Raw genomic sequence first — 24,655 nt, 5'->3', positions numbered from 1 at the left:
GAGAGATCATTATTTTAGTCTGATGGTTTTCTTCTGAACACCCTGCAGATGGTTGGATTTTTTTGTTGTGTTACCCATAATTTATTCACTTCTGGATGTTATGTAAACACTTATGGCATCGTTGTTAGAATTATGTGAGATTGATTTTAAGTGCTGATGTGAACTGGCAAACTAGTAAGGAAAAGGTTGTTTTTCTAGAGAAGCATTAAGCAATCCTCCTTTGAATAGAACCTCCATGGGATCAAAATTGATTGTATGATATTTATAAACTATATACTATACAAATGCTTCTTATTTAGAAATGAACCAATAAATATTTATATGTTTATAACAGGAGTGGTTATAAAATGTCCTGTGTCTCCAGAGACAGGTGCTTTGGAGCATTAATATGGTATTGCTGTCAGATAGATTGTATATAATACCAGTATAGTATTTCAAAAGGTACATTTTGGCTGTTTCTGATTCAGAATATGTTACAGACTGTACAGTTGGATTAAAATGTGCCATTTCAATACTGGAGGAAGGACTAATCTTTGATAGTGTTTGTGCTGATGTGTCCTATGAATTGTACAATAGCAAGTGTAAAAGTGGAATTGCATGCTTTGGTTAGCCAAAATGTAAATATCATATTTTTCAATTATTATTATAAATAATAGTATCATGAAACTATAGTCATATTTTAATAGAATCTTTTTTTATCATTTAAATAAAAGTGTCCTGACTGGCTTTCATAAAATTCTAACATTTTTTCTCTCTAAATATTATAGGAAAGAAAGTGTGAACATTTAGAATCATGATTCTGTATTTGAAGCATCATTTTTATTACCATGTGAAGAAATTTGGCTAACAAAACATAGTTAACATGAATATTTGGATCAAGTATCTATTTTAATCAAGTTCCTTGTGTTTGAATGCCAATCATTGTTTTGCAGTACCAGTTGTAAAGCAGACTTGGGAAAGAGAAGCTGCCCTTATTGAATACTACAGTGATTATGCAGACATCTCCATTCCTACTATAGATTTAGGCATACCTAACACTGACAGAGGTGAGCTATTGACTGTTGTCAGTTTTATACAAATGTCTGACTGACGAAGTGAAGCTTTATGGATGATATTTGTCTTTCATGTCAAGCATGTCATCTAGAAATTCTGTTTTTCTCTAGCACATATGTGCAGCCTAAACTAAAAGGATGCTCTTCACACAGGAAATGGATGGAGAGTACATTCAGAGTCCCCCTGTGTAGATAACACGTTCTTTTTAGCAGAAGCCTGAATCCTGAGATTATGAAAGCATGGTGTACTGATATACTCCAAGTGAAAAAAAATAAATGGCATTATTACTTGGGGTAAGAGTAATAACTCTGCAGTTATTTGTGACTTTCAGTAGGATCATCAGCAGTGAAGAAGTCATAAATTTATTTCAGAAGACCTCAGGCGGTGCCAACTGGTTACGAAGCATAAAGTGCTTGCCATATGGTATTCAGATATTATATCTATGTGCCTTGCATGTCTTGATTTAAGCATAAAAACTAAATGTTAAGATTGAAACATCTTTTTATAGCAAACAGCAGGCATTTAAATTAACTTACTTTGTGTTTGAATAGGAAAAAAGGCCATGGGTATGATGGCTTTCTTGAGTTTATCAATTTTGATTTTTTCTTTCATGTGATATATTGTTCTTAGGCTGATATTTTTTATCTATTACCTTCTGAATTAGAGGTGTCCAGGCAGTGGCTTGTTAGCCTTATCTGGCCCACTAGGTCAATTGTTCTGACCTCTGGTTTATTTTGGTTTATTTCTGCCCCTTTTTTTTTTGTTGTCTGTTAGAGGCAGAGAGAGAATAGGCAGGGATTTCTGTGTGCACAGGTGGAGGAGGACGTGAGCAAGCAGTGAGTGTTTTCAGGAGGCAGCAAACCTGCTGGGCACACGTGGATCAATGGTACAAGCCATGCCCAGTAGTTGTAGTCATGCCAGGGAGCTTCCACATTTCGTGATAGAATATAATATAGAAATCTTTGGTTTAATTTTAAATGTTCATATATCGGTCTACATTAAGTGAACAGTCTCACAAAATCACCAGTGAGGCCTCCCTTCATTCCTTTAGCATAGAATTACTGCATTTTCTCAAAGAATATTTTAACTGAAAGTGGCTTCAAATCTAATATTGTTGTTTTGAGTGGTAGTTTACTAAATGTAATATTGATAGCGGTAATTACTTTAGACAATCAACTGTAACAAATAGACTGACTGAAATGAGGTTTGACCAAGATCTGAAAAAGACTCAGTAGAACTCTGAAACTTTTTGTTTCTCATGTCCTGCTTATTCTGAACAAGGGTGTTTCACTTCTCACACCTAGCAAAGGGTGTCTTACCTCTGAACCTCATTATAATTTTGTGGTAAATGTTCAGACCTCTCTGTGGAGGCAGTGATCAGGACCTGGGTTGCCAGTGAGGAGTACAATAGATTAAAATAGATTTAAATATTTCTATAAAGGCAATGGATCTGCCTGATGCATCATGAAATGCTATGACAGTATCTTGGAGTATTTTGCTGAACATGCTTCTATCATAGACTCCTCATTTTTACAGCTCTTTAAAGTAAGAGTAGCAATTTGTCTAGTATTGTTCAACAGCTTGACAGATGACTGGAATAAAGCTTGCTTTTAATTTAATTCCTATTTTATTTAAGTGTGTATTCTGTTAATTTCTTTTCTTTTTAGGTCACTGTGGGAAAACTTTTGCCATTTTGGAAAGGTTTTTAAATCGTACTTCTCCCAAGACCCCTTGGTTAGTTGTAGTGGATGATGACACACTGATAAGGTATATATTGCATTACTTCAGGAGCTACCACTGTTTATGTCAATAAGAGATTTAACAATATTCACCCACCTTCCTTTATTTAAGAGATAGAGCTATTTTATTGGTCCTGTGGCTTTATATTACTTGAAGAATATCACTTCCCATCAGTATTCTTTTGACAGCTATTATAAACAATGTTTATTTGTTGGTTAAACAATTATTTGCTTATTTATTAATTTAAGAAATTTAATTTTTAATTAAATTTAATAATTGAATTTAATTTTAACTGACATTTATTAACGTTGGTTAAAACTGTGCATATCAGTGCATGTAGTCACGTTGTCTGAATACACCACATTTTGTGATTCCTCAGTGTAGGTATGTTTGAGCTGTTTAGTCATTTGCTAATAACCTTTCTAAGAAGTGTTCCTCAGACAAATGTGTCAGGAGAAAAGTTCCATAATTTTGGGTCAGTTGTCTGAGCTACCCAGAATGGTGTATTGGAACTTGTGTTTGTTGGAAAATTAGATCCCATTCTCATAAAATCTGACACTGCAATATAAGCAAAAAAAGGCACAGAGAGCAATGTGCAGGACCACATGGTTATGAACAATACCTTAAATCATGTGACAGACAAGAAATAGTGAGAGGATGTAACTGTGGAAAATTCAGCATTCATATAACTAAATCTACCTTCTTAGTTTTCAATCTGTAAATGCTCACAGATCATTTGCAAAGATCTTACCGTTGCTTGGAGAGTGTCATTTCATGTTTTCTGAGGTGAGATGCAGTTTTGCTGACAAACTGCCTACTTCAGAAAATAATTTAAGTTAATTTGTTCATCATTTAACCAAATTGTGCAGTCATATCTCACAGTAAAAAATCCATCATAAAACTCTGTTTAGCAGTTTGTATCTCTGGGGGGAGTTTTTCTGGGTAGAATTTCTGAATTTCTCCTGTCATCTTTGTGCTATTTAATAGAATGCTGTTGAGGGTAGCAATGTCTGTTCCAAAACGAATCTTTACAAGGTTTGTTTTTTTTTTAATGGCTTTTCATATTATAGTATATTCAGACTCCGAAAATTGCTCAGCTGCTATGACCCAAACGAACCAGTATTCCTTGGAGAGCGTTATGGCTACGGCTTGGGAACAGGAGGATACAGTTATATCACTGGTGGAGGAGGGTAAGATTTTTGAGTTCCTACTGAGATCTACATTAGTTCCTGTTCTGAATGTAAATGTTTTGAATTACAACACAAATCAGTTTCAACAGAAGCAGTGATGTTTTCCCCAAATGTGTGCAATTTACCTCACACCTGCGTAGTGACACATGCTGGTCTCAAGTCACCAGCTCTTCTCCCTTACATTTGAGTAAGACTGAGGGGAGTCCAGGTCAAATTTAGGAGGATTTATCAGCTGTAGTAAAAATGGTTGGTACCTAACTTATTGTTGGAATAACAACAATGGGTATAATTGTTGTAATTAGTTTTCAGTATAAAAAGTAATTATCTTTCAGAAAATGGCTCTTGCACTATTTGTCAGTTCTGACCCCTTAAATTTTGAATTTCAAATGTGTTGTATCAGAGGGCTATATTTGATCTTGCAGATTTAAATAATTCAGCAATATATATTAATTATAGTTATTTGGTGTCTTTAGAAGTTTTTATATGTTTCATGTATATATTCATGCTTTTTTTTTTTTTTTAAATTCAGGATGGTTTTCAGCAGAACAGCTGTTCAGAAACTACTTGCTAGCAAATGCCGGTGTTACAGCATGGATGCACCTGATGATATGGTCCTTGGGATGTGTTTCAGTGGCTTAGGAATCCCTATAACACACAGTCCGCTTTTTCATCAGGTCAGAGAGCTATTTTTGAGTATTAAAAATGTATTTCACTTTTTAAATATACACATAAAACAGTCACAAATATGTAATAACACTAACCAAGATGCTGCTGCTTCTTTACCTTGATTCTCAACAGAACAAGACTGATCAAATAAGAACATTTTCATACCATGGATTACTAAAATGCTTTGCTAGTTTATTTGATATTTTAGCTAACCTATAACTACATTTTCTTAGAAATGCAGTCAGAGGTTAGGATTTTGAAAAAAAATAGAATTAGGAGCCACGTGCTTTGAATAATAGCCATGTGTCCTCTAAGGGAAAAAACCTACAACACAATACTTTTTCCTTCAGGTAATGGAGAACTGGCTGTAAAATTTTTCAATAAATCTGCCTGCTCTGCTTACCTGATTTTTCTATTTATTCAGTATTTACTATTCTGAAATGCCTCATTAGTGAAGATACAAAATATGAAATCATTGCTTTTATGGTGGATTCTGAAGAATGGTATAAGTGCGATAAATTGCTCTGTGCTAGCACATGGGAAAGAGGGCTTACAAAACATAATTTTCATGTGAATTTGGGAGAAAAGGACTGGAGTAGATTTGAATCTTGCTTCTGTCTTCCACAGTATTTAATAAGCCAACTATTGTCACAATGGAAAACATGATGCATTGAGGCCTACAGAGATTTTCTTCCTTGTAAGCCAAGTATCAAATCATTCCATGGTATGAACAAGAAGCACTAGAGGTTTGTTTTTTTTCCCAAACAGCACCTAACTTTTTAAAAAGTCCACATTTAAATCAGTGTAGCATTTGATGTTTTTCAGGTGTCAATCTAGTTGAAAATCTGGGAAGACCTGAATCTGAATCATATCTGAATATGAGCTAAGATAAGATAATAAGCTATTTGAGAATTAGTAAATTACCCTGTAGTTCAAAGGAGCTGTCAGTGGAGAGGGGGAGTTTCTTATTTAAATTATCAGCTTTTCCTACGTTAAGAATCCATTTCTGATTACATTTACTATATAGAGAAATGGGAAGACTGAGAACATACTTTTCAATATTTTAATTTCTTGTCCATATAAAAAAATCATATCTGTTTACTAAAATGTTTTGTTTGTCATTGCTTACTCCTTTCAATAAAGAAGCAAAACAAGTCATGCATGTTATAAAATCAATAGTTACTGAATAATTTTGCTTGCACAGGTGTTAAACCATAGCAACAAACCAGCCTAATTAAAGGAGAGTCGGAGCAGAGCTAATTTTCCAAATTTGTAAGAATGATCCTTATTAAATAAAAAAGGACCTCCTTGTAATCCTTAATAGTGTATATTTGATACTGAATCACTTTGAAAGTGAAATCCAAGCAGTTTGATTTTCCACATAGAAAATTGCACTTGACTTCAAATTCATCTTCACTGTTGCTTATAACAAATTCTAATTTAACATCCCTCAAACAAAAATTAACCCATGGGGGAAAGCCACTGGATAAAAATTGAATGTGCTTATTCTACAAAATCCACTATTGTGCAAAAAATATTTTAAAAATGAGAAAAGCAATTTTGGATTTTCTGTCAACCAGAAAATAACTTCTTAAGGACTTGACTGAAATATTATGATGCATGATGTTCCTTGAACTATTTGAATCTAAAATTGTACTGAGATATAGATTATGAAACAGAAGCAAAGATATCTTCATTCTTGGAGTGTCTGTAATGTGTTTGCTCACTCTTACTGGTTTCCTGCTGCCTACTTGCTGAGGTAGATATGTACATATTCTGTAACCTGTTCCAGAGGTTTTTGACATGATGGGACTCTTAAAGAGAACAGGAACCTTCCCATATTGATTAGCAGCCAGAATTGTGATCTTAAATATAAAATCTGGGCTAAAGCAATATATTTGGCTTTTCTAGAACATCAAATACAAATTTTAGCAAAAAATTCCAACAATCACAGTTACTAGAGTAGGTATCATTATTTTAGAATTATCAAAACACCAGAATTTTGTCTGCAGCTTAATAAAAAGCTGATTGATTTTCACACAGCAAAAATCTTTGGTCTCAGGTGTGTAAAAACTGTCTCTATCCAAAATAAATTCTTCAGGTTCTTGAAACCTAAATGTGCTTTTCAAAGTCATGAGGGATACAGTTTCCCTCTTGATCTCTCCAGTGGAATTTTTAAAAATAAGCACTGTATGTCTTAAATATCAGAATAAAAAAACCCAAAGCACCAAAAACACATACTCAGATTTCATAATGTCAAATTCTGTTGCCTAATTTTATGGCTGTAATGTATACAGAACTGCATGAAGAATTCATAAATACCACCATAAGTAGGTGAAGCGTGCAGTATTGAATCAGTTACCAGCCTAGGCATCAAATCAATTATTTGTTATCCAAATAATTTCATTTTCTCCTTGTTTGGGGCTTTTCTCCCCTGGATGCAAAACACAAATGTTTGCCTTTGGTACATTTTTCTTACAAAAATCATAATGGCAAAATATAGTTGTTTTATCAGGGACCACTACAGGTGGGAACTTTTTACGTAGTGATGCGCTTAGTGCCATTGAACTGCCAGAGAAAATTAAATACATGTGAAGCATTAAGATAGAAGCTGTATCTTGTAGCTGTGTTGTAATTTTGTCAGGTTTGATGTAGTCTGATAAAGGATAACAATGCAGCTTCCTGGGACAGCAATGTATCACCTTTACCTATCATAAACTCTATACATTTTGGCTGTAAATGGCCTTATTAGAATCCAGCAATCACAGTGGCAGTGCTGACAAGTCTTATTGGTGGAGGAAGAGAGTATAGTTTAAAATAATTTTGTCATTATTGAGCCAAAACTGCATATTTAAAAATATTTCATACAACCACACTGTTTATTGCTTGGCTTCTGAGATGGTGGCCATTTCATCCTGAGAAACAGGGCATATTTAGTATCAGTGTACTTCATTCCTAGCATGATGACTGCAGTGTGAGTTGAAGATTTAAACTAATGCCTTGTAAATTCATTTAATAGAATGATGTAAAAACCCCTTTGTTTCCATCTTGTATATTTTGTTAGTGCCACATTGTTGTCTTACAAGGGCCATTGAGCAGTGATACTTTTTAAAAATTATTATTGATCATTAAGTACTGGTCCTTTTGCTTTATTTTTCCATCTTAGGCAAGGCCAATGGACTACCCAAAAGACTACCTTTCTCACCAAATTCCAGTATCATTTCACAAGCATTGGAATATTGATCCAGTGAAGGTGTATTTCACATGGCTGGCACCAAACACTGAAGAGTCACGTAATGGAAAAAAAGTTGGATATAACAGAGAGGATTTATAAGCAGTAGAAGAATGTGTTAATTACTATTCTGCAGCTGAGAGACAGTCACTACTGTGATTTTTGTTTTGTTTTCATATGGTTCATCTGTTCATGACATAAGAAGAAAGTGTTTTGTTCCTGTTGGTTGCATCCCTTCAGAACAATGGAAGAAGGCACTTAAATGACTTTTGGATTATTTTCCTCCACTTGGTTTCTTTTTAGAATGTTTTTGGGCTTTGTATACCAATGAACTTGGCTCACATTTAAGAGTCTTGTACAACTTTACCTGTGTTCTGCTTTGCTCTTGGTTCAGACAGCATCAGTTTACATTCCCTTCCTTTGCTCTCCCAAAAGCTGAATTTATGTATTTGGGAGCCTGATATATAGTAAGTGTTGAACATCTGTTTAACATCACCTCTCAATGACTTACAGAAAACAGTTCTCTAAAAGGTTCTGGAACAGTTTCTTGATAAATCATAGAGGACACTTGACTTTTTTTCTGTGACCAGGAGCTAGATTGTGTGAAGGCTGTGCTCCTTTTTGCTCCTTTCAGATAGAAATACTGTAGTTTTCTGGAGTAGCTGGACCAGGCATGAAATCACTGTTGTACCTTTTGAGTTTATTGGCATTTATGTGGAATGTCACGTACAAAATGGAAAAGCAGCTTAAGGATGGGGATTTCTTAGGTGGCCACGGGAGGTCACTGTGGCTCCTTTAGAAACCGATGTCACCGTACGTCAATTTGGCAAATATAAAAGTGACTCTTTCTCTTAAAGATTTCTGCAGAACATTTCAGTATTTCTGATGCGTACATTTCAATAGCCTATGAATGCCAGCTTTAAAAATTTTGTAGTATCCCTAATTTATATCATCAAGATAAGTAATTTTATGCATACATGTAAAGTGTGATTCATATTTAAAATGTTCTTGAATGTTTTTTTAGCAATTCAGTTTTGTAAAAATGTTTGTACAAAAACTGGGTTTAGTATGTTCTAAACTAATTTTTATATTACAAAACTGCTTCTTTTAAAATGACAGTATATGGCACTTGTATGCTGTTATTTAACTTGACTTGCTATATTGTAACCAAACACAGGGTCTTAAAGCCATGCTGCTGAAGTAATTTGTGTTTTGGTTTCTTTTAGTAGGCTTAAAATTTATTCCACTCCAAAGAAAAGCAATACTTGCTCTAGAGTCAAAGTAGGGGAGCCATTGATTCCTGTCTCTCTAATTATGGAAGTTGTATAAACATTTGTTTCTGAATGTAGCTTGTGGGTTTCTAAGCATTGAATAGCAAGCACATATTCATAATAGATTCAAATTCTGATTAAGAAAGAACAATCCATGTTATGTCTTTCTTTCTTCCCACTACCAGTGCCTTAAACAGTAGATGTTTTACTGATACCAGGACTATGTTCTCTGATACCATTGGTGTATTGTTAATTATGTTTACTGTTTAGAACTGTGAAAGCTGAATAAAAGCATTCTTTAACCTTTTGTGCCGTCTTCCTCTTTGCATACCAAGTACAGGATTCTTTAAGCACCAGTGAAATAAGTTTATCACCTTAATTGTATTTACTGTCAGTTTTATTAAAAGGCAGCTTAATCTTTGGGTTTTTTTTCATGTTTGGTCCTGACCTCCATATTAGGTCAGTTTTCAGCCTCTGGTTTTGTGCAAATGGAAAATGCTGTTTCAATGGACATTTTGTGATTGGAAGTCTTGATGCTATCACAAAAGATATTTCTCTGTCAGATTCTCCAAAGGTCTTGCAGTGCAGTCCAGTCAGGTCCAACTTCCAGCTGGTGATACTTAATCTTGCCTTGGGCCCTGTGGAGGTAGACTAGATCAACAAAAGATGATTAGATTTGAGTACAGGCTGTGTTGTACCTCTAAACTGCTTATTTAGGGGGAAATCATTGACTCATTGGTTGATTGCTTGCTTGACTTTTATTTCTGGTTTGGCAAATGTAGCAGCAGTAGCTGTCCTAAAGTCCTTCTTTTCCCTTGCTGTTAGCTCTGGGTTCTACTGCAAGATTTCTGGTATTAGTAACCATCAGAATTCTGATTTTAGTCTCCATAGTTTTGAAGGCAACAAAGCCATAATTTGCTCAAGTATTTTGCCCCCAAACCTCTGACTTTTGAGACACTGTAGGAGCATGACACAAATTATCTTTTAGCCCACCACCTAAATAAGATCTTTTCAAGCAAAGGATCACAAAGAGTTTCTATAAACAAGATGTGAAGCCTTCTATGTGAACTTTAGTTTTAAAAGACTGAGGATGACTGTTACTAGCTGAAACCTAAGGACAAAACTGTGTGTTAATGAGCCTGAACAGTACTAATGTTTCTAATGAAAATCAAGTGGGTTATAAATGGTGTAATGTTAAAGCAAATCAATAGAAGAGGCATTCACAACTCACTTGGTAACAGGCAGATTAAGCCAGGGCTGCAAAGCTGATCAACAAAGCTTGAAGTTTCCTTTTCTGGGGCATTGCAGGGTTGTGGCATGGAAAAGAAAATCTGGGAATCATTACTGACTATTTGTTTTTAATGTTTATAGCATTAAAAAATTCCATGTATTAAGATCCTTTTTTCACAAACTTATTTTGATAATTTGGTTTGGCTGGTTCATCTGCCAGAAGCCAAAAAACCCCTTGTGCCTTCAATAGAGCAGATAAGTAAACAAAGAGTGATGAAGTATTTGAGGCCCACATTTGATCATGAGCAAGAATTTAGGTTGTGAATCTATTTTTATTTCCCTACATCTGCAGATGGCCCAGGCATGGAGAGACCTAAAAGGATCTGACCTTTGTCTCGTCCTCTGTGATTAGGAAAATGGGCAAGAGTCTTGAGGCAGTTTATAAGCTGGGTAACTTCCTTTTCATGCAGGAACACTCTGCCCTGACACCAGCTCTGATGGCTGCTAACTGGAGGGAGGAGTCCAAATTACCTTATTTTCAATTCTTTAATTTCTCATGGATTTTATTATCATGGCTGGAACTAGAATGTCTCAGCCAGAGGCCTGAGACACCATTCAGTGAGATTCCAGGAAGGTGAGATCAACACTGTAAGAATTACCTACTGTGAACACTTCCAAAGCCAACAGTGCTGGTGCATTGCCAAGAAACATGGAGAAGTAGTAAGAGATTTTCTTTTTGCAACACCGTAAGACTCTGAATGCTTTTGTGCCTTGGACACCATGATAATAAATATATTTGAATTTGCTCCAAAGCAATTGTATCTTCTTCTTGTTGATATGAAACTAAAGGAGAAATTTAGAATTCTGAGCAGGATGCTCCCTGCGGGTGACACCTCATCATACATTCTTTGGAATCTAGAGCACTTGACTCTGCTCTGTTGTAGCTCTGGCTGTGAGGTCCCAGCTCGCATCAACTTCATGGCTTCACCCTCTGTACTACCCCTGTACACGCATCTACTGTGTCAGTATAGAACAAATTCACCTCCCCAGTCACACTGAGGGTTTTATCTTTAAGTAATCGTTTTATTCAGCAAAGAAATTGATTCAATATTGATTCGTAGGTAACTAATTTATCTGTTTCAGTTTGTGATGCACAGTGTGCATGTTTAAAAAAATAGCTTTTTTAATACACAGTCTGATAGCAGTAGCTATTGTGTAACTACTTGATTTAAATTCTGTCCTGAGAAAAAAAGTCCTCATGCTTTTCAGATCTCAGCCCATGGTTTACAGGAAGAGACCTGTGGACTAGAGGAAGCAGAGAGAGGTGGACAATCTGTTTATATGTACCTGCTTTTACAGATTCCCTTGACTTGTTTATTTGTGCCTTTGTCAACCAGGAGGCAGAAATACCTCCACTGAAATAATTTCATGAGATTTCTTCTGCTAGGACCTGCATTTGCATGGCAAGAATGAAACAGCTTTGGTGGAGTGTGTGTGCACTGGTTAGTTCTGAACACAAAGGGGAGAGACACAGTAGAAATCATTTATTTAAAGATGAAAAGGTAAGTAGGCATTATGCAAATGCATACAGAGGCCTAAAGGACTCACTGTCAAAGAAAGGGAGAACTGGTTTGGAAAACAAGCTATGGAGAGGAGTGATAGGAAATTGCATCAATGGAGTTTAATAAAACATTCTTTATGGAAAATCTATAGGCATGCTGCTTTTATAAGCTAAAAAACAATGCTGAGCTATTCCTGTGAGAAATAAAATTTTAAAGCAATGCTTTTGTAAGTCTGAAGGCTTAAGAGCCTGACTGTTAAACAGAACAACTCCAAAAAAGTTGAAAGCACTAGGCTGTTAATATTTTACAGAATCAACTTTAAAAAAAAATAGTGTAAGCAGATTGTTAATTAATAAAAAGCCAATAAAGAAAATTATCTGCTGTGAAGATTATTCTGCATCATCAACTGATTTTTGCCCACTTCTCATTTATGTATTTCCAGCTGGGACATCCTCCAGATGAAGGTCTAATCAGACAGTTTATGATGTACCCCATCGAGATCCTCATAGCAGGAGCTCACGTGTTGCCCTAGTTCTACAGGCACTGCACCCCATCTTCACAGGGGTGCTGTGTGACACTGTCTGGTACCTGCTCCCCAAAAGCCTGGGGGAATGGCAAGAAATACAGCACATATTCCTCAGGAAGGAGAGAAACTGTAGGACTGAAGACCTGTGAGTTCCTCAGTTGTCTTATGGAGAGCTCTCACTGGTCCTCCTTCAAAGTAGCTACTCCCTGGCTAGCAAGGCAGCAGAAATGATGTGGGGTGTAACCTTTAGTAAACACAAATATGAAGTAATAGCCTGGAGCAGGTCAAGCTCAGCTGTAGCTCCAGAGGCACTGGTAGCTCAAAGGACAGTCAGTCACATGTGCTGATGGGTGATGTTGGCTAATTCACCTTTTTTTCCAGAGACTTCTTCAGACTTCTTGTGTTGCTTTAGATTCCGTTTGCAAGCTCCTTGAAGGAGCCCTTTACACAGAGCAGAGTGGGAGCTGTGCTCCAGGTGCAGTGCTTTGATGCAGCCTATGTTGTGGTCCCATGGCCTCATTCTGCCCTGTCATGAATCTCTGCTGGAAAGTTCTCAGTCTATCTCTTGTCCTGACAAACCAAGTTACTAACTGGTTGTTCCTCTTTCTGTTGCTGTTTCTTCAGGCTAGAATTTTCCAGTTGGTGGATTTTATGTTAACTAAAACATCTGATCCTACAAATGCAAGTTCTGAAATGACTTTACACTTAATAAACAATTAAATACATTTTTAACAAAATAAAATGTGGATAATCATACTGTAGTCACCAGGTTATTATATTCTTGTGAGAAACTCTGTCAAGTGCAGTTGGAATGTCTGAAAAAGATATTACTTTGTTTCGTAAGAGCTGACTAACCTCTACCATGGCTTGCCCCTAATTAAGTGCTATGATTAACATGTAAAAAATCCTTGCTTTAGAAGCTCATAATTGTCCTACCACCATTGTCCAAACCCTGCCCCTAGAGACTTGGTGCTTGAAAGCTGAAGCTCCGAGCAGCGAAGTTTCTTGTCTACAATTTTCTCTTGTACTCCGTACATCCTGCAAAATCTGTCTAACGCTGGACCTGTGAACTGAGCCATGCCATTGTTCCTGGCTTGAGAAAAGGAAGATGGAGCCCAGCTCTAGCTAGGCTGAAATACCTACTCCAGGTGAGTATTTAATCGACTCCCATCAGCATTAATCACACTTGGACCCTGAGAGGACTGGAGTCAGTGCTGCACCAGCTTCTGGGTGAGCAGATGCCCCATACTTCATGCCCCTCAGGCAATGCCTCTCCGAGCTGCTTCTCAACAGGAGCAGCACATTTGCACAGAGAAACTAAGAACTGCAGAACAGCCCAGGCTCCTCTGGAGGTCACCTGGTCCAGCCCCCCTGCTCACACAGGGACGCCTATAGCTGACTGCTCAGGACCATGTCCAGGTGGCTTTTGAGTACCACCAAGGATGCAGACCCCACCACTTCTCTAGGCAACCTGTGACAGTGTTTGGCCATCCTCACAGTATAGAAGGATTTTATTATGTTCAGTTGGAATTCTCTGTATTTGCATTTTTTCCCACTGCCTCTTTGTTCTGTCCCTGGGCTCCACTTGGAAGACTTCAGTTCAATCTAATCCACACCTTCCCATCATGAACTTACTGATAGGATCCCACCTGAGCCTCTGTCTCTCAGAATTCTCTGAAGCTGCCTAAGTGGGGGTCAGATTCAGTTTGATTTTGTTTATTTGATGGTTTCTCTTTAGCATGGCAAGGTGACTCCAGGCACTTTCCACCAGAAGCTGTTTACAGGTTTTTAATAACTGTCACGGTGCCAGCCCTTTGCTGCATGGTGAGAAGCTGCTGGGAATAATTAGCACCAAGGGGAAAATGTCAAAGAGATTCAAATGTAACATTTATACAAAATGCTACTGCTTTTTAAAATTCTGGTCAGCCACAGCACAAAACCTCTGTGATTCCCTGTACTCCAAGGTTCATCCCACCCACACAGCTATTCAAAGCAAGTTCCCCAATTCCCTTCCCTGCAGGCATGGTGCCAGCAGCGCTGGGAGCTGGAGAGACGTGTGAAGTCCTCAGTGTCCCACATGGCACCTTCCTGCCAGCCTTGTTGTCCACGGATCACGGCCCTGTAGGAAGCTGCCCGGTCTGTCTGCATCACTTACATCACTGCTCAGGCCGTCTCTCCTGTTGCCTCCCTTTCCTTGCTTGGTTTTTCCTCCAGCCACCCCATCACTGTGCCAAGCTATCCAGTTCTGCACACCAATCCCCCAGCACCAGCCATGAGTTATGTGACATGCTCCTCCTGCTGCCCTCATCCCACTAAAAATCAATGAGCAGTTACTGTAATCTGCAGGTTTTAAATCATTGCATGTGAAGGAGAGTCAGTTTTCCATTAACCCTTCACCCCCTTGCAAGGTTCATTACCAGTGTCTGGCATAAAGTGTCAAATCCCTAGGGATTTGTACTGCTACAACTGAAAGTGCTGGGGAAGAGATTTCCTCCAAAACCCACGTACTCAGTGCCTTCCCTGACACTCCAGTGTGGAAGTGCCCTCATCTTTCCAGCACAAATGCAGTCTGCTCTTAAAAATGCATACTTTGTTGTGTCAGTATTTTGGGGGTCAGATGGAGGCTTCTCCTGCCAGAGCTTCTCTCCCAGTGCAAAGAATGGAGGAAAAATGTTTGCTGCTGAGGCTGAGCAGAGGGTTTAAAACATTTGAGGGATTGGTGCAGGCATATGTCTCCCTAAATGTTCACATGGAATTGCTTCCATGGTGAGAAAAAATTAGCACATTTCTCCAGAAAGGCCCCAGTAGGACTGAAGAGCCAGCTTATACCTTCAAGGCAGGTTTATATCTTCAGGAGCAGACACTTAGCTCCACAGCAGCCCCACCACGGAGTGCAGAGCAATAGAACTGCTTTTAGTCAGCTCTTGGGGCTCTGACCTATGGCTAGTATCTTGGAAATATAAGCTATTTAAATTGGTAAGATACAAATACTGTTTTCTGCAATATCCCTGGGTCTCTAAAATGTTTTATTTCCCCCATTAAGTCCTCCTGATCAGTGAAAAAATAGTTATTATTGCAGATTTCCAGATAATCGTGATATAGTCTTCTCCCATCCACTAATAAAAAATAAAAAATAATAGTAAAAAAAATATCAGCAGCAATCTCTTTGGAGTGTATGCCTGAAGAGAATTTATAGGTATGTGTTCTACAATACATATATATATTTATAAGACCTCTTTCAAAGACCTATGGTTCTGTCAAACCTCAGTGTTAATAGCTCCAAGGAACTGATTTTACACAGTCAGCACCATTAAAATCCTGTGTTTACATCTCATTATCCCTGGGCTGGGAAATAATGGTACAATGCAGAGGAGCATACAGGTAATGATTTATACTGTCCTGTGTAATTTTCTCAGGTGCTTCTCATGTTTGGGTTGGACAAATCCTTTCTGAAGTGCCCTTTCCACCTGTGCTGAGAGGGAGCTGGAGTGCCCATCCCTACCTTTTAGGCAGAAACACTCCATGCTCTCTTGAGCCACTGGACTTCTGGAGCAGCAGTGGTGGACAGGTTGTTGTTGAAGACGTTTCATTTAATTCTGTATTTTTAGAATTTATTTTAAAATGCTCTCTTTCTAATTTATCTCATGCAATGACTATTGTACAGATGGAAATATCCCACATTAGACAAATAACAAATCGTGTTTGAGTTGACCAAATTATCCCTTTCAGGTTGCAATTAATTATTCAAGAAGTGTACATCCAAATGTTATGTAAGAGTTCTCTTCCATCTGAAATTACCAAATAAAATTAAAAATGTATAAAATAAGAGACAAGTAGCTTCAAATAACTTTGTGAACTTCTAATTATTTTCAAAATAGGTTCAAAGCCAGTATAAGACTTCCATGTCTAACCTGAATACTGCTAAAAGCTATTCTCACAGACATGTACAGCTCCCTGGACAAAATTAGTCCCAAATCCCTTACTATTTAACAAGACATGACCTCATGTTGACTTTTCTGTGAGCAGAACTGCCTCTGAGATCACCAATGGCCACTGACACCTTGAGGTCCTGGTGCCCACACCCCTCTTGAGAGCCAGCCTCTTGCCTCTGATGTCTGTCTGCCAGCATCCTGCCCAGGCAGCACCAGTCCACAGCTCATCTAAAACCCTGGTCTGATTACACACAAATCCAGGGAAAAGCCTTACATTTAAATCACTTGCTGGAAGAGATTATTGAATAGCAAATAATGAGAATTTGTTTTTCCTAGCAGCAGGAACAAGGAATTTTCAACAATAAGCTACTGAATAAAAATTATCATCTTTGCTGGGCAAGCATCTCAATTTTATTTATGAATAAGTGAGATAAAAAAAGATTCACTCACAAGTTGAAAAGCATAACAAAACTAGCTATCTAGTTATTTGTCAGGGATTTTGGATCAGTCCTGTAGGACAGGCAAAGGGAAATTCTTTGTAAACGCAACAGAGGCAGATTAACCTGGTGGGGCTTCTTCACAGGTGTGCTGCAAAGCTCCACACATTTCATCAGTCCTGCAGGGATAATTACAAGTCTGTCAGTTCCTCCTGAAACACTTTAAACTTTCACATCACTCAGCTCTCAGAACCACTATTGCTTAACAAATCCCAAGGCCTGTAAGGCTCTTAGAAACTTCATGCAGTCTTAAATTTTACTTCCCTTCTGTTCTTTCTTTCTTTCTTTCTTTCTTTCTTTCTTTCTTTCTTTCTTTCTTTCTTTCTTTCTTTCTTTCTTTCTTTCTTTCTTTCTTTCTTTCTTTCTTTCTTTCTTTCTTTCTTTCTTTCTTCTTCTTTCTTTCTTTCTTTCTTTCTTTCTTCTTTCTCTCTTTCTTTCATTCTTTCTTTCTTCCTTCCTTCCTTCCTTCCTTCCTTTCTTCTTTCCTTCTTTCCTTCCTTCCTTCCTTCCTTCCTTCCTTCCTTCCTTCCTTCCGCCACTTCCTTACTTCCTTCCTTCCTTCCTTCCTTCCTTCCTTCCTTCCTTCCTTCCTTCCTTCCTTCCTTCCTTCCTTCCTTCCTTCCTTCCTTCCTTCCTTCCTTCCTTCCTTCCTTCCTTCCTTCCTTCCTTCCTTCCTTCCTTCCTTCCTTCCTTCCTTCCTTCCTTCCTTCCTTCCTTCCTTCCTTTCTCTCTTTCTCTCTTTCTCTCTTTCTCTCTTTCTCTCTTTCTCTCTTTCTCTCTTTCTCTCTTTCTCTCTTTCTCTCTTTCTCTCTTTCTCTCTTTCTCTCTTTCTCTCTTTCTCTCTTTCTCTCTTTCTCTCTTTCTCTCTTTCTCTCTTTCTCTCTTTCTCTCTTTCTCTCTTTCTCTCTCTCTTTCTATCTGTCTATCTATCTATCTATCTATCTATCTATCTATCTATCTATCTATCTATCTATCTATCTATCTCTGGTCCCCAGCTTGTTTGTTTTTTTTCCTTTTTGTGTAGTGAACCTACCATTCAAACAGATTTAGCAGGGAGACTGAAGGGACTTCAGTCACCCAGCCCAGCTCATCTGGTGTGCCCTTGACACGGACACAGCCATTTTGTTTAAACCAAGGCTACCCGTGAAGTAGAAAATGCCCAGAGCACCTCAGATTTATTCTCCTGTTTGCCATTTTTGCCAGTCTATGCCCTCACATATGAGGGAATTTTACTACATTTTGTTCCCACAGAGAAGACAGAGGTGCCATTGGTTGACAGGGTCAATGCAGAGAAACACCCCAGGTCTCTTGTGTCAGTGCTCCCATCGATGCCTGCTGCAAGGAATATTCTGAAAGAACAAAATGTGGTATCTTCCTGCTTGCCAGTGCTCAGCCACCTTGGGCTCTTGGCAGCACCTTGGCAAATCTGCCTCCTGTGTTTAGAATAACCCGTCCCTTACCTGAGGTTAAGGTAATGCTGAATGCAGTTAGGAGATTTCATCCAAGTGATACTGTGAAGGAAGAATTATCGACCCATGGTGAGCACACTCAAAGCTGAAGAGCGTTACAGGAAGAGGCAGAACTCAGTGCTATACAAACCCAGAAAAAAGAGGAGTTTTGCAGGCTGTTAAAGACCAATACACGGTTGTTATTTTGTCTTTAATTAATTCCTCTGCACCCAGTAAGTGTGAACACTGAAGTGGTATAATTTCTCTTCAGAACTGGAAGAAAAATTCTCCATAGCCAGTATGATCCCTTTTAACATAATTTTCCCAGGAAATGAGGCTGTTTTTCTTTCTGCTATGACTGTCTTCAGCTCAGTGCACCGAGTGCCTGTCTTCATTCATGAGTGCCAAAAGGACTATACAGCCCCCTGGCCATTCTGCTCAGGCTTGAGCCTGCATCAGCCTGGTTTATCCTGGTACCACAGCAGCAGCTTTGGGTACTCAAAGGCACATGAAATTCCTGTCTTCAATTGTCTTCTCCCTGTGGATATCACTGTATTTGGCCATAGACTTTAAGGCTGAAAGGACCTAGTTACTGTCTGGTGCAATGTGCTGCAGAGTGAGAGCCCTGTGGCCAGCTGGAGGCTTGGCTGCACAATCTGGGGAAGGGTGAGGTGGTTGAGATGGGACCTCACTGGAAGGAGACATGGCAGTGTCCTTGGGAAGGGGTGAATAGCACACTTGGACTTTGTGGGGCTGCATGGTCATGGAAAGCAGGGAACAGAAAGAATATCTGCGTTAGGGGCAGGAGGAGGTCTTTTTGCAGTGAAGAGGGAAGGAGACCCAGGCATATTGTGTGAGACCAGCTTCTCTGTTGCTGTAGTAAGACCTCTTAAGGGCTAACTAGAAAAAAAAAAAAAATGCAACATCCTAGGGACCGATTTGTTAAATTTTTAAAAAGTAAAACCAGTTTTCTTCATGTCTTGGAGTGCATGGCTTTCCTTGACATTTATAAACCAAAATGTTACTGTATAGATAAATATGTATCTTTACTCCAAATCATGCTTGAATATTTTAAAAATTTTGCACAAGCTCAAGTATTCAAACACTGATGGCATCTCAGCTGTATTTCATCATATCCACTGAAATCCCTATTTTGTGATGATTTTATTTTGACTCTCAGCAAAATTTCTTTCAAAACCAGGCCACAGTAATGGTTTATCTTTGGTCAAGGTTTCTAAGTGTGTTCACCCATAAAAATTTATTCTCTCCACTTTCAGATTTCCAGACAGTGTCTATATCCTTGTTGTTTTGGCTCATCCCATAAAATGCCTTCTCAGCTGATTTTCAAGGCCTGGGCAGATTTTCCTGCACCTGCCTATTGCTCAGGGGTATTTCATCTCCTTCTTCCAGAGTACTGCTCTGTGCTGCACTCCTGGCAAAGACAGAGACTGAGAGAATTTGAATCAGGTAAATTCTGGGGGCTTTTTGCAAAACCCTGCATGATCTCAGGCAAATTACTTTGTGCCTGGTGAGGTGGAATAGCTGTAGATGTCAAGTGGTACCACAGTTTCATGTCTATAAGTCAATGGAAAGTCCTGGATTGCAGTACCTCTGAAAATAAAGCCACAAACACCTAGAGCTAGACAGATGAAACAGAATAATCTTTAGTGAAATGTGGGTCTCCGCTTTATTTAGCCTTATTTTTCTGGGCACTGGAATAATCTCTACCTTCAGAAAACTATACATTTGGTTGAATTAATTTTTTATTACTGTATGATAGATGAGTCCTCTGGACTTGTTTGGTACACCTATATATTTGTATGCATATACATGAGGTGGGTTATTGCACAACTCCTGCAAAAAAAGCTTTGGGCAACTCTTCTTCTATGAAACCCCCAGAGAGACACTTTCTAACACACATTTATTTTGGCTGACAAATGTATCCTAAATACTGCTCCCTATATCAGCTCTGGCAGCCCTTCTTATCTAGTTAATTTGAGGTTTGGGAATCGAGACAAACAACATACACAAATGAAAACCTCTGTGATATAAACAGTGTCAGTCACCAAGTCATAAAGCTTAATGTATTGCAACCCATTAGTGGCAATTCTGGCTGTATCTGGCACAGCTGGAAAGGACTAGACTAGAATAATTTAGAAGGCTAAGGAAAGTCAAATTTACACTCAAGGTTCAAAGCTGAGGTGAATTGTTTGCCTCCAAAGCCAAGGAAAAAAGGAAGATGAATGGGAGCTGCATGCTCAGCTGTGTGTGAGGCAGAACTGCCCATGGTCCCATCTCACACAATTCATTTAAGGCTGTTTGCCATGGCCAGTGCTCTGATTGCCTCATGGCCTATGGCAAACTAAAATCAGGCTCACAGGATGATTTCCTTTGAGGAGATGCTGGGAGAGGATGCACCACAAATGTAACAAGCCCAAATCCATCCCTGGGGCTCAGATCTGGGTTCAAAGGGAGAGGTACTGTCTGTTGAGTTCATCTTTTAGAGGCCGTGCAAGTTAAGCTTTTGCCTAAATGGACATTTCTGCAAATGCTGTATTTGTATAGCCACCTTCTGCCCTCACTGGGATAATGGGAATGGGCACAGGGTCAGAACCCCTTGATGAAGCCCTCTAAAAACCTCCTTTGTGCCCATGGGTGTCTTTGCAAGTGGATTAGTGAAAACCTTGGAATTATTTTGAAACAACCCTTTTATCAAGTAACAGAGCACAGTGTACCTATGGCCTGGTAGCTTTGGAGTTTTTTTTCCTCTGAATGTTGTTCAAGCGCAATGTCATGCAGTCCCTCTTATGTTATGCTTTATGGGAAGAAAGTGGATCTCACAACAGTTCCTCGAGTTTCCTGCAAGTTTCAAGAAAAGCAAGGGATTTTTGGTGATTTTCACTGAAAAACTTTGCACAGCTCTACAGAGTCCTGCAAAGTTAAATTATTGTTTAAGGCCCTGCTGGAAACTAAGTGATGCATTAGCAGCTCACAGCTCCCGCTCATTTCTGTCCATTCATCTTGTCCTAAGGGGGTAAATGATGTTTCATCAAAGGAAGTAATGGAGTTGCTGTTTGTATTTAAATATAAAATTAATAATTTGAAAATAAGCGTACATTTACTTATGTTTCTGTAGAAAAAGTTTTCCTGCCTCATTATGAAGATTTTGAAAAACTAAATTTCTTATTATACTTCTTTTTAATTCAGAATTAGAGTTGACCAGTAAACTTTGATTAGAAAAGGCATTTTAAAGAAAAATAATTATTACGAAACCCCCAGTGTTCTCCTGGGGAAAATTTTTTTTTTCTTTTTTTCTATAGATTTTGAGTAAGTCACAATGTTCTGTGAACTGCAGTGAATTGTGTTGAGTTTGCAGGGTTCAGGGAGTCCTGATTTCTTTTCCCTTTTTTTTCCCTTTCAGTGGGACAGGGTTCATAGAAAACAATTTGTCCCATTGAGTGTGTTTGGAGGTCACAGCACCCTGAATTTGTTCCATCCTTTTGCTCACAAAGATCAATAAGGCAATCATCAACTCTCAGCTGAAAATTATCAAATGAAGTTAGCAACAAGATCAATTCATTGTGCCAAAACCAGCTACTCTGATTCTGCAAATGCTGAAGTGGTTCATTCTGATATTGCTCAAAATTATACATCCCAAGGTTTGCCCTGCAATGGGATGAGAAACATGGGATTAAAGGCAGCATTTGCTGCAGTCCGGATCTTCTGGACTCAGCTCAGTTTGGTTCAGCAGAACAGCCTATGGCAGAGTGTCCATGCAGCGTCCTCTCTCACCTTTGCAATGCAGACTGGAGTGAATCCAAACCTCTAAAGGTCACTGAGCTTTTCTCAGTGCTCACTTATTGAAGAACATGGAACTTCTGTGGTTTCATGGTGAGAAGCGATGCCTTGTGTCTGGCAGGGTGATAAACTCCTGCGCCTGGGGCCACTGGCTCTGTACTTCAGCTTGTACATGGTCATGCTAGAAATAGTCTCTCTCAAGACCCCTACAGGGATCAGCCCTTCTCCTGCTCACTTGAGTGACAGCTCAGTCTTCAATTTCCCTCAGAAAATGCAACCGAAATAGTCACTGCTTTTCAGTGAGCAATTACCCAAATAGCAGTGCCTTAGGCATGGAAAGCTGAAAAGATTTCTGCTCTTCTAAAACAGCACAAGAAGAGCTCCCCTTTGGAGCTCACATTGGGATCACAAAAGTGGCACTTCTAGAGCTTTGCCTAGTGCTTTTTTTTCAATCTTCTGCCTCTTGGTGGTGTGTGTCTGCTGTGTATTTTGCTCTGATATGCTGCTGAGAGCCACTCAGCTTGCTGCCTCTGCATTATCATTATATCTGCAGTGGAAACCCTGTGACTGAATGAATCGATATCACATATGGCCTGACTCTAGGGAGGTAGAATTAATTAGTACAAGTCATCACTGATAACATGTTTTTCCATTGTTAGGCCAAAGCTGTCCAAAATTGTCATTGTCCATTGCCTGGACTCAGTCCATGTGGTAAGAGTTTTATCAAGCACTCAGAAAAATTTGTTGATCCAAATATGAGCCAGTCTGTCTCTCAGTGAAAAAATTCTGAGGGTTGACCCAAGCAGGGAAGTAAGGGGGGGGGACCTGAGTTTCAAGCTGCAAAGTAATAAAACCATTGGATGTACTTAGTGCCATTAGGTTAACAGGCTCTTAGGGTTACATCCACAGAGACTTCTACGAGGATGTGGTGCTTAGGGTTTGTGGCTCTGTTATTCTTTGCAAGTGGTCATTACCGCAGCAGCTGTCTCTAAATAATGCATGTCTATCTGCATGTTTTATGGACTTCTTTTGATGATGTGGATCTCTCTTAAAGCAGTTAATAGAGGTATGCACAACAGATTTTGACTCTGTTGCCCTCTGAGGAAAATCAAGGAAAAGACTCTAAAAGCTCTCCAAGATCTGCAAAGCCAGTGTTTATATCCTCAAGGCAAAGTGAGTCAGCAAGGGAACACCAGGCAGAGGCAGTCCTGATGAAGGTGTGCTGTCCTTCATCCAAATCAGAGCAATGCTGAACACTCTTCTCAGCCTGCTTATATCCCCACTGTTCTGGTACCAGCACCGGTGGCACTTGTGGGTTTTCATCAGGGCCCGGATGGGTAGAAATTGTTGAAAAAATCCCTGCTTGGAAACATCACCAAAAACAGGATTGTTTTAATTTGTTGGCTTCATCTTATGATAATATTACACCTTCACATTATAAAGGAATCAATGGATAGGACTCACTAAATTCTTACTTACTTGCTATAGGATCTTTCAAATTAACTAATGTTAATTAACTAATGTTGTTTTGTTTGATTCTTTGAGTAATTCTTGGCACATGCATAAAAGAATTGATTAAGTGGAGATGATGCCAGTCTTGTTTCTGCCTGAAGGCTTGGCAAAGCTTCAGGGCAGCCCACACAGACCCACCCCATTCCTGGTGCCTCAAGAAGGATCCCCATGGGGCAGGAGGTGGTTTTCAGGGCAGAGATCAGATTCAGGAGACAGTCAGAAGGGTAAAAGCGTGTCTTTAGTTCCAGTTGCTCTTGAGACAGAGAGCAGTTTTGCCTTATGCCCTGGGCACTCAAACAGCAGCAACAACCAGGCCAGAGCCTGGGGAAGCCCTGTCCCTCCCAAGCCATCAGCAAAGCAGATGGATCTGACAGGGAAATGTTTCAAGAAAGAAGAGAAACCTTCAGAGGAGCACAGACTGATGTGCAAGGTGGGCACTGACTGCTGTGTGCACCCTCCCTTGGGAAGTGCACAAGGGTTTCTTGCCACATGTGAGGCCTTCAAACAGTGCAGAGCAGCCTCAGTATGGGCTGGTGCTTGCTGGTGCACGCAGACACTGTGGGCCAGCGGGGCACAGCAAACCCAGGACAAGCTGTACACCAGGATGGAAGTGGTCAGAACAAAGGCTAGGTGCAAAGGTCTCATTTGAGAAGAAGGAGATCACCATCACACAGTCCCAAAGAAACTGAAGGCAGGTTGGAAAGGACCCTACCTGGACTCCATCCATCAACCAGCTTTGGCATTCAGCTGCTGCACCTCTCTGCCTGTGTGCACTGTGCCCCTTTGCCAGAGGAGCAGTAAAATACGTGCAGTAAAATTACTTGCAAGAGTCCCACGGGAGCTCATGTGCAGGAATTTCATTAGTGAGAAGCTGTGGTATTACCCAAAAAGTCCCCATTAAGGGCTGTAAATCAACTCAAGCAGCTTCCACAGCCAGGGAACCAAATGGCTATACACTCAAATGCCCATGCCTGCAACAAGATGCGCAGTGGCTCCTC

The 24,655-nt window shown here is 39.2% G+C and overlaps 1 protein-coding gene across 1 annotated transcript in view; it reads left to right on the top strand.

The window, feature by feature from the left end:
- The window catches only part of B3GLCT (beta 3-glucosyltransferase), a 63,524-nt gene extending 54,065 nt beyond the window's left edge, over nucleotides 1–9,459 (top strand). The window contains exons 12-16 of the mRNA XM_088051297.1: nucleotides 933–1,046; nucleotides 2,721–2,820; nucleotides 3,864–3,983; nucleotides 4,513–4,657; nucleotides 7,816–9,459. Of these exons, the coding sequence (XP_087907423.1) occupies nucleotides 933–1,046; nucleotides 2,721–2,820; nucleotides 3,864–3,983; nucleotides 4,513–4,657; nucleotides 7,816–7,983 (647 nt within the window). The 3' untranslated portion in view covers nucleotides 7,984–9,459. The remainder of the gene's footprint in view (nucleotides 1–932; nucleotides 1,047–2,720; nucleotides 2,821–3,863; nucleotides 3,984–4,512; nucleotides 4,658–7,815) is intronic.
- The last annotated feature ends 15,196 nt before the right edge of the window (nucleotides 9,460–24,655 follow it).

Source organism: Pseudopodoces humilis, chromosome 2 (genome assembly GCF_049639895.1).
Source record: "Pseudopodoces humilis isolate 2021_Gansu_Grassland_sample_001 chromosome 2, ASM4963989v1, whole genome shotgun sequence".
NCBI classification, from domain to species: domain Eukaryota; kingdom Metazoa; phylum Chordata; class Aves; order Passeriformes; family Paridae; genus Pseudopodoces; species Pseudopodoces humilis.
Note: the sequence above shows the minus strand (reverse complement) of the source record. Positions and strands in the feature narration are given on the sequence as shown.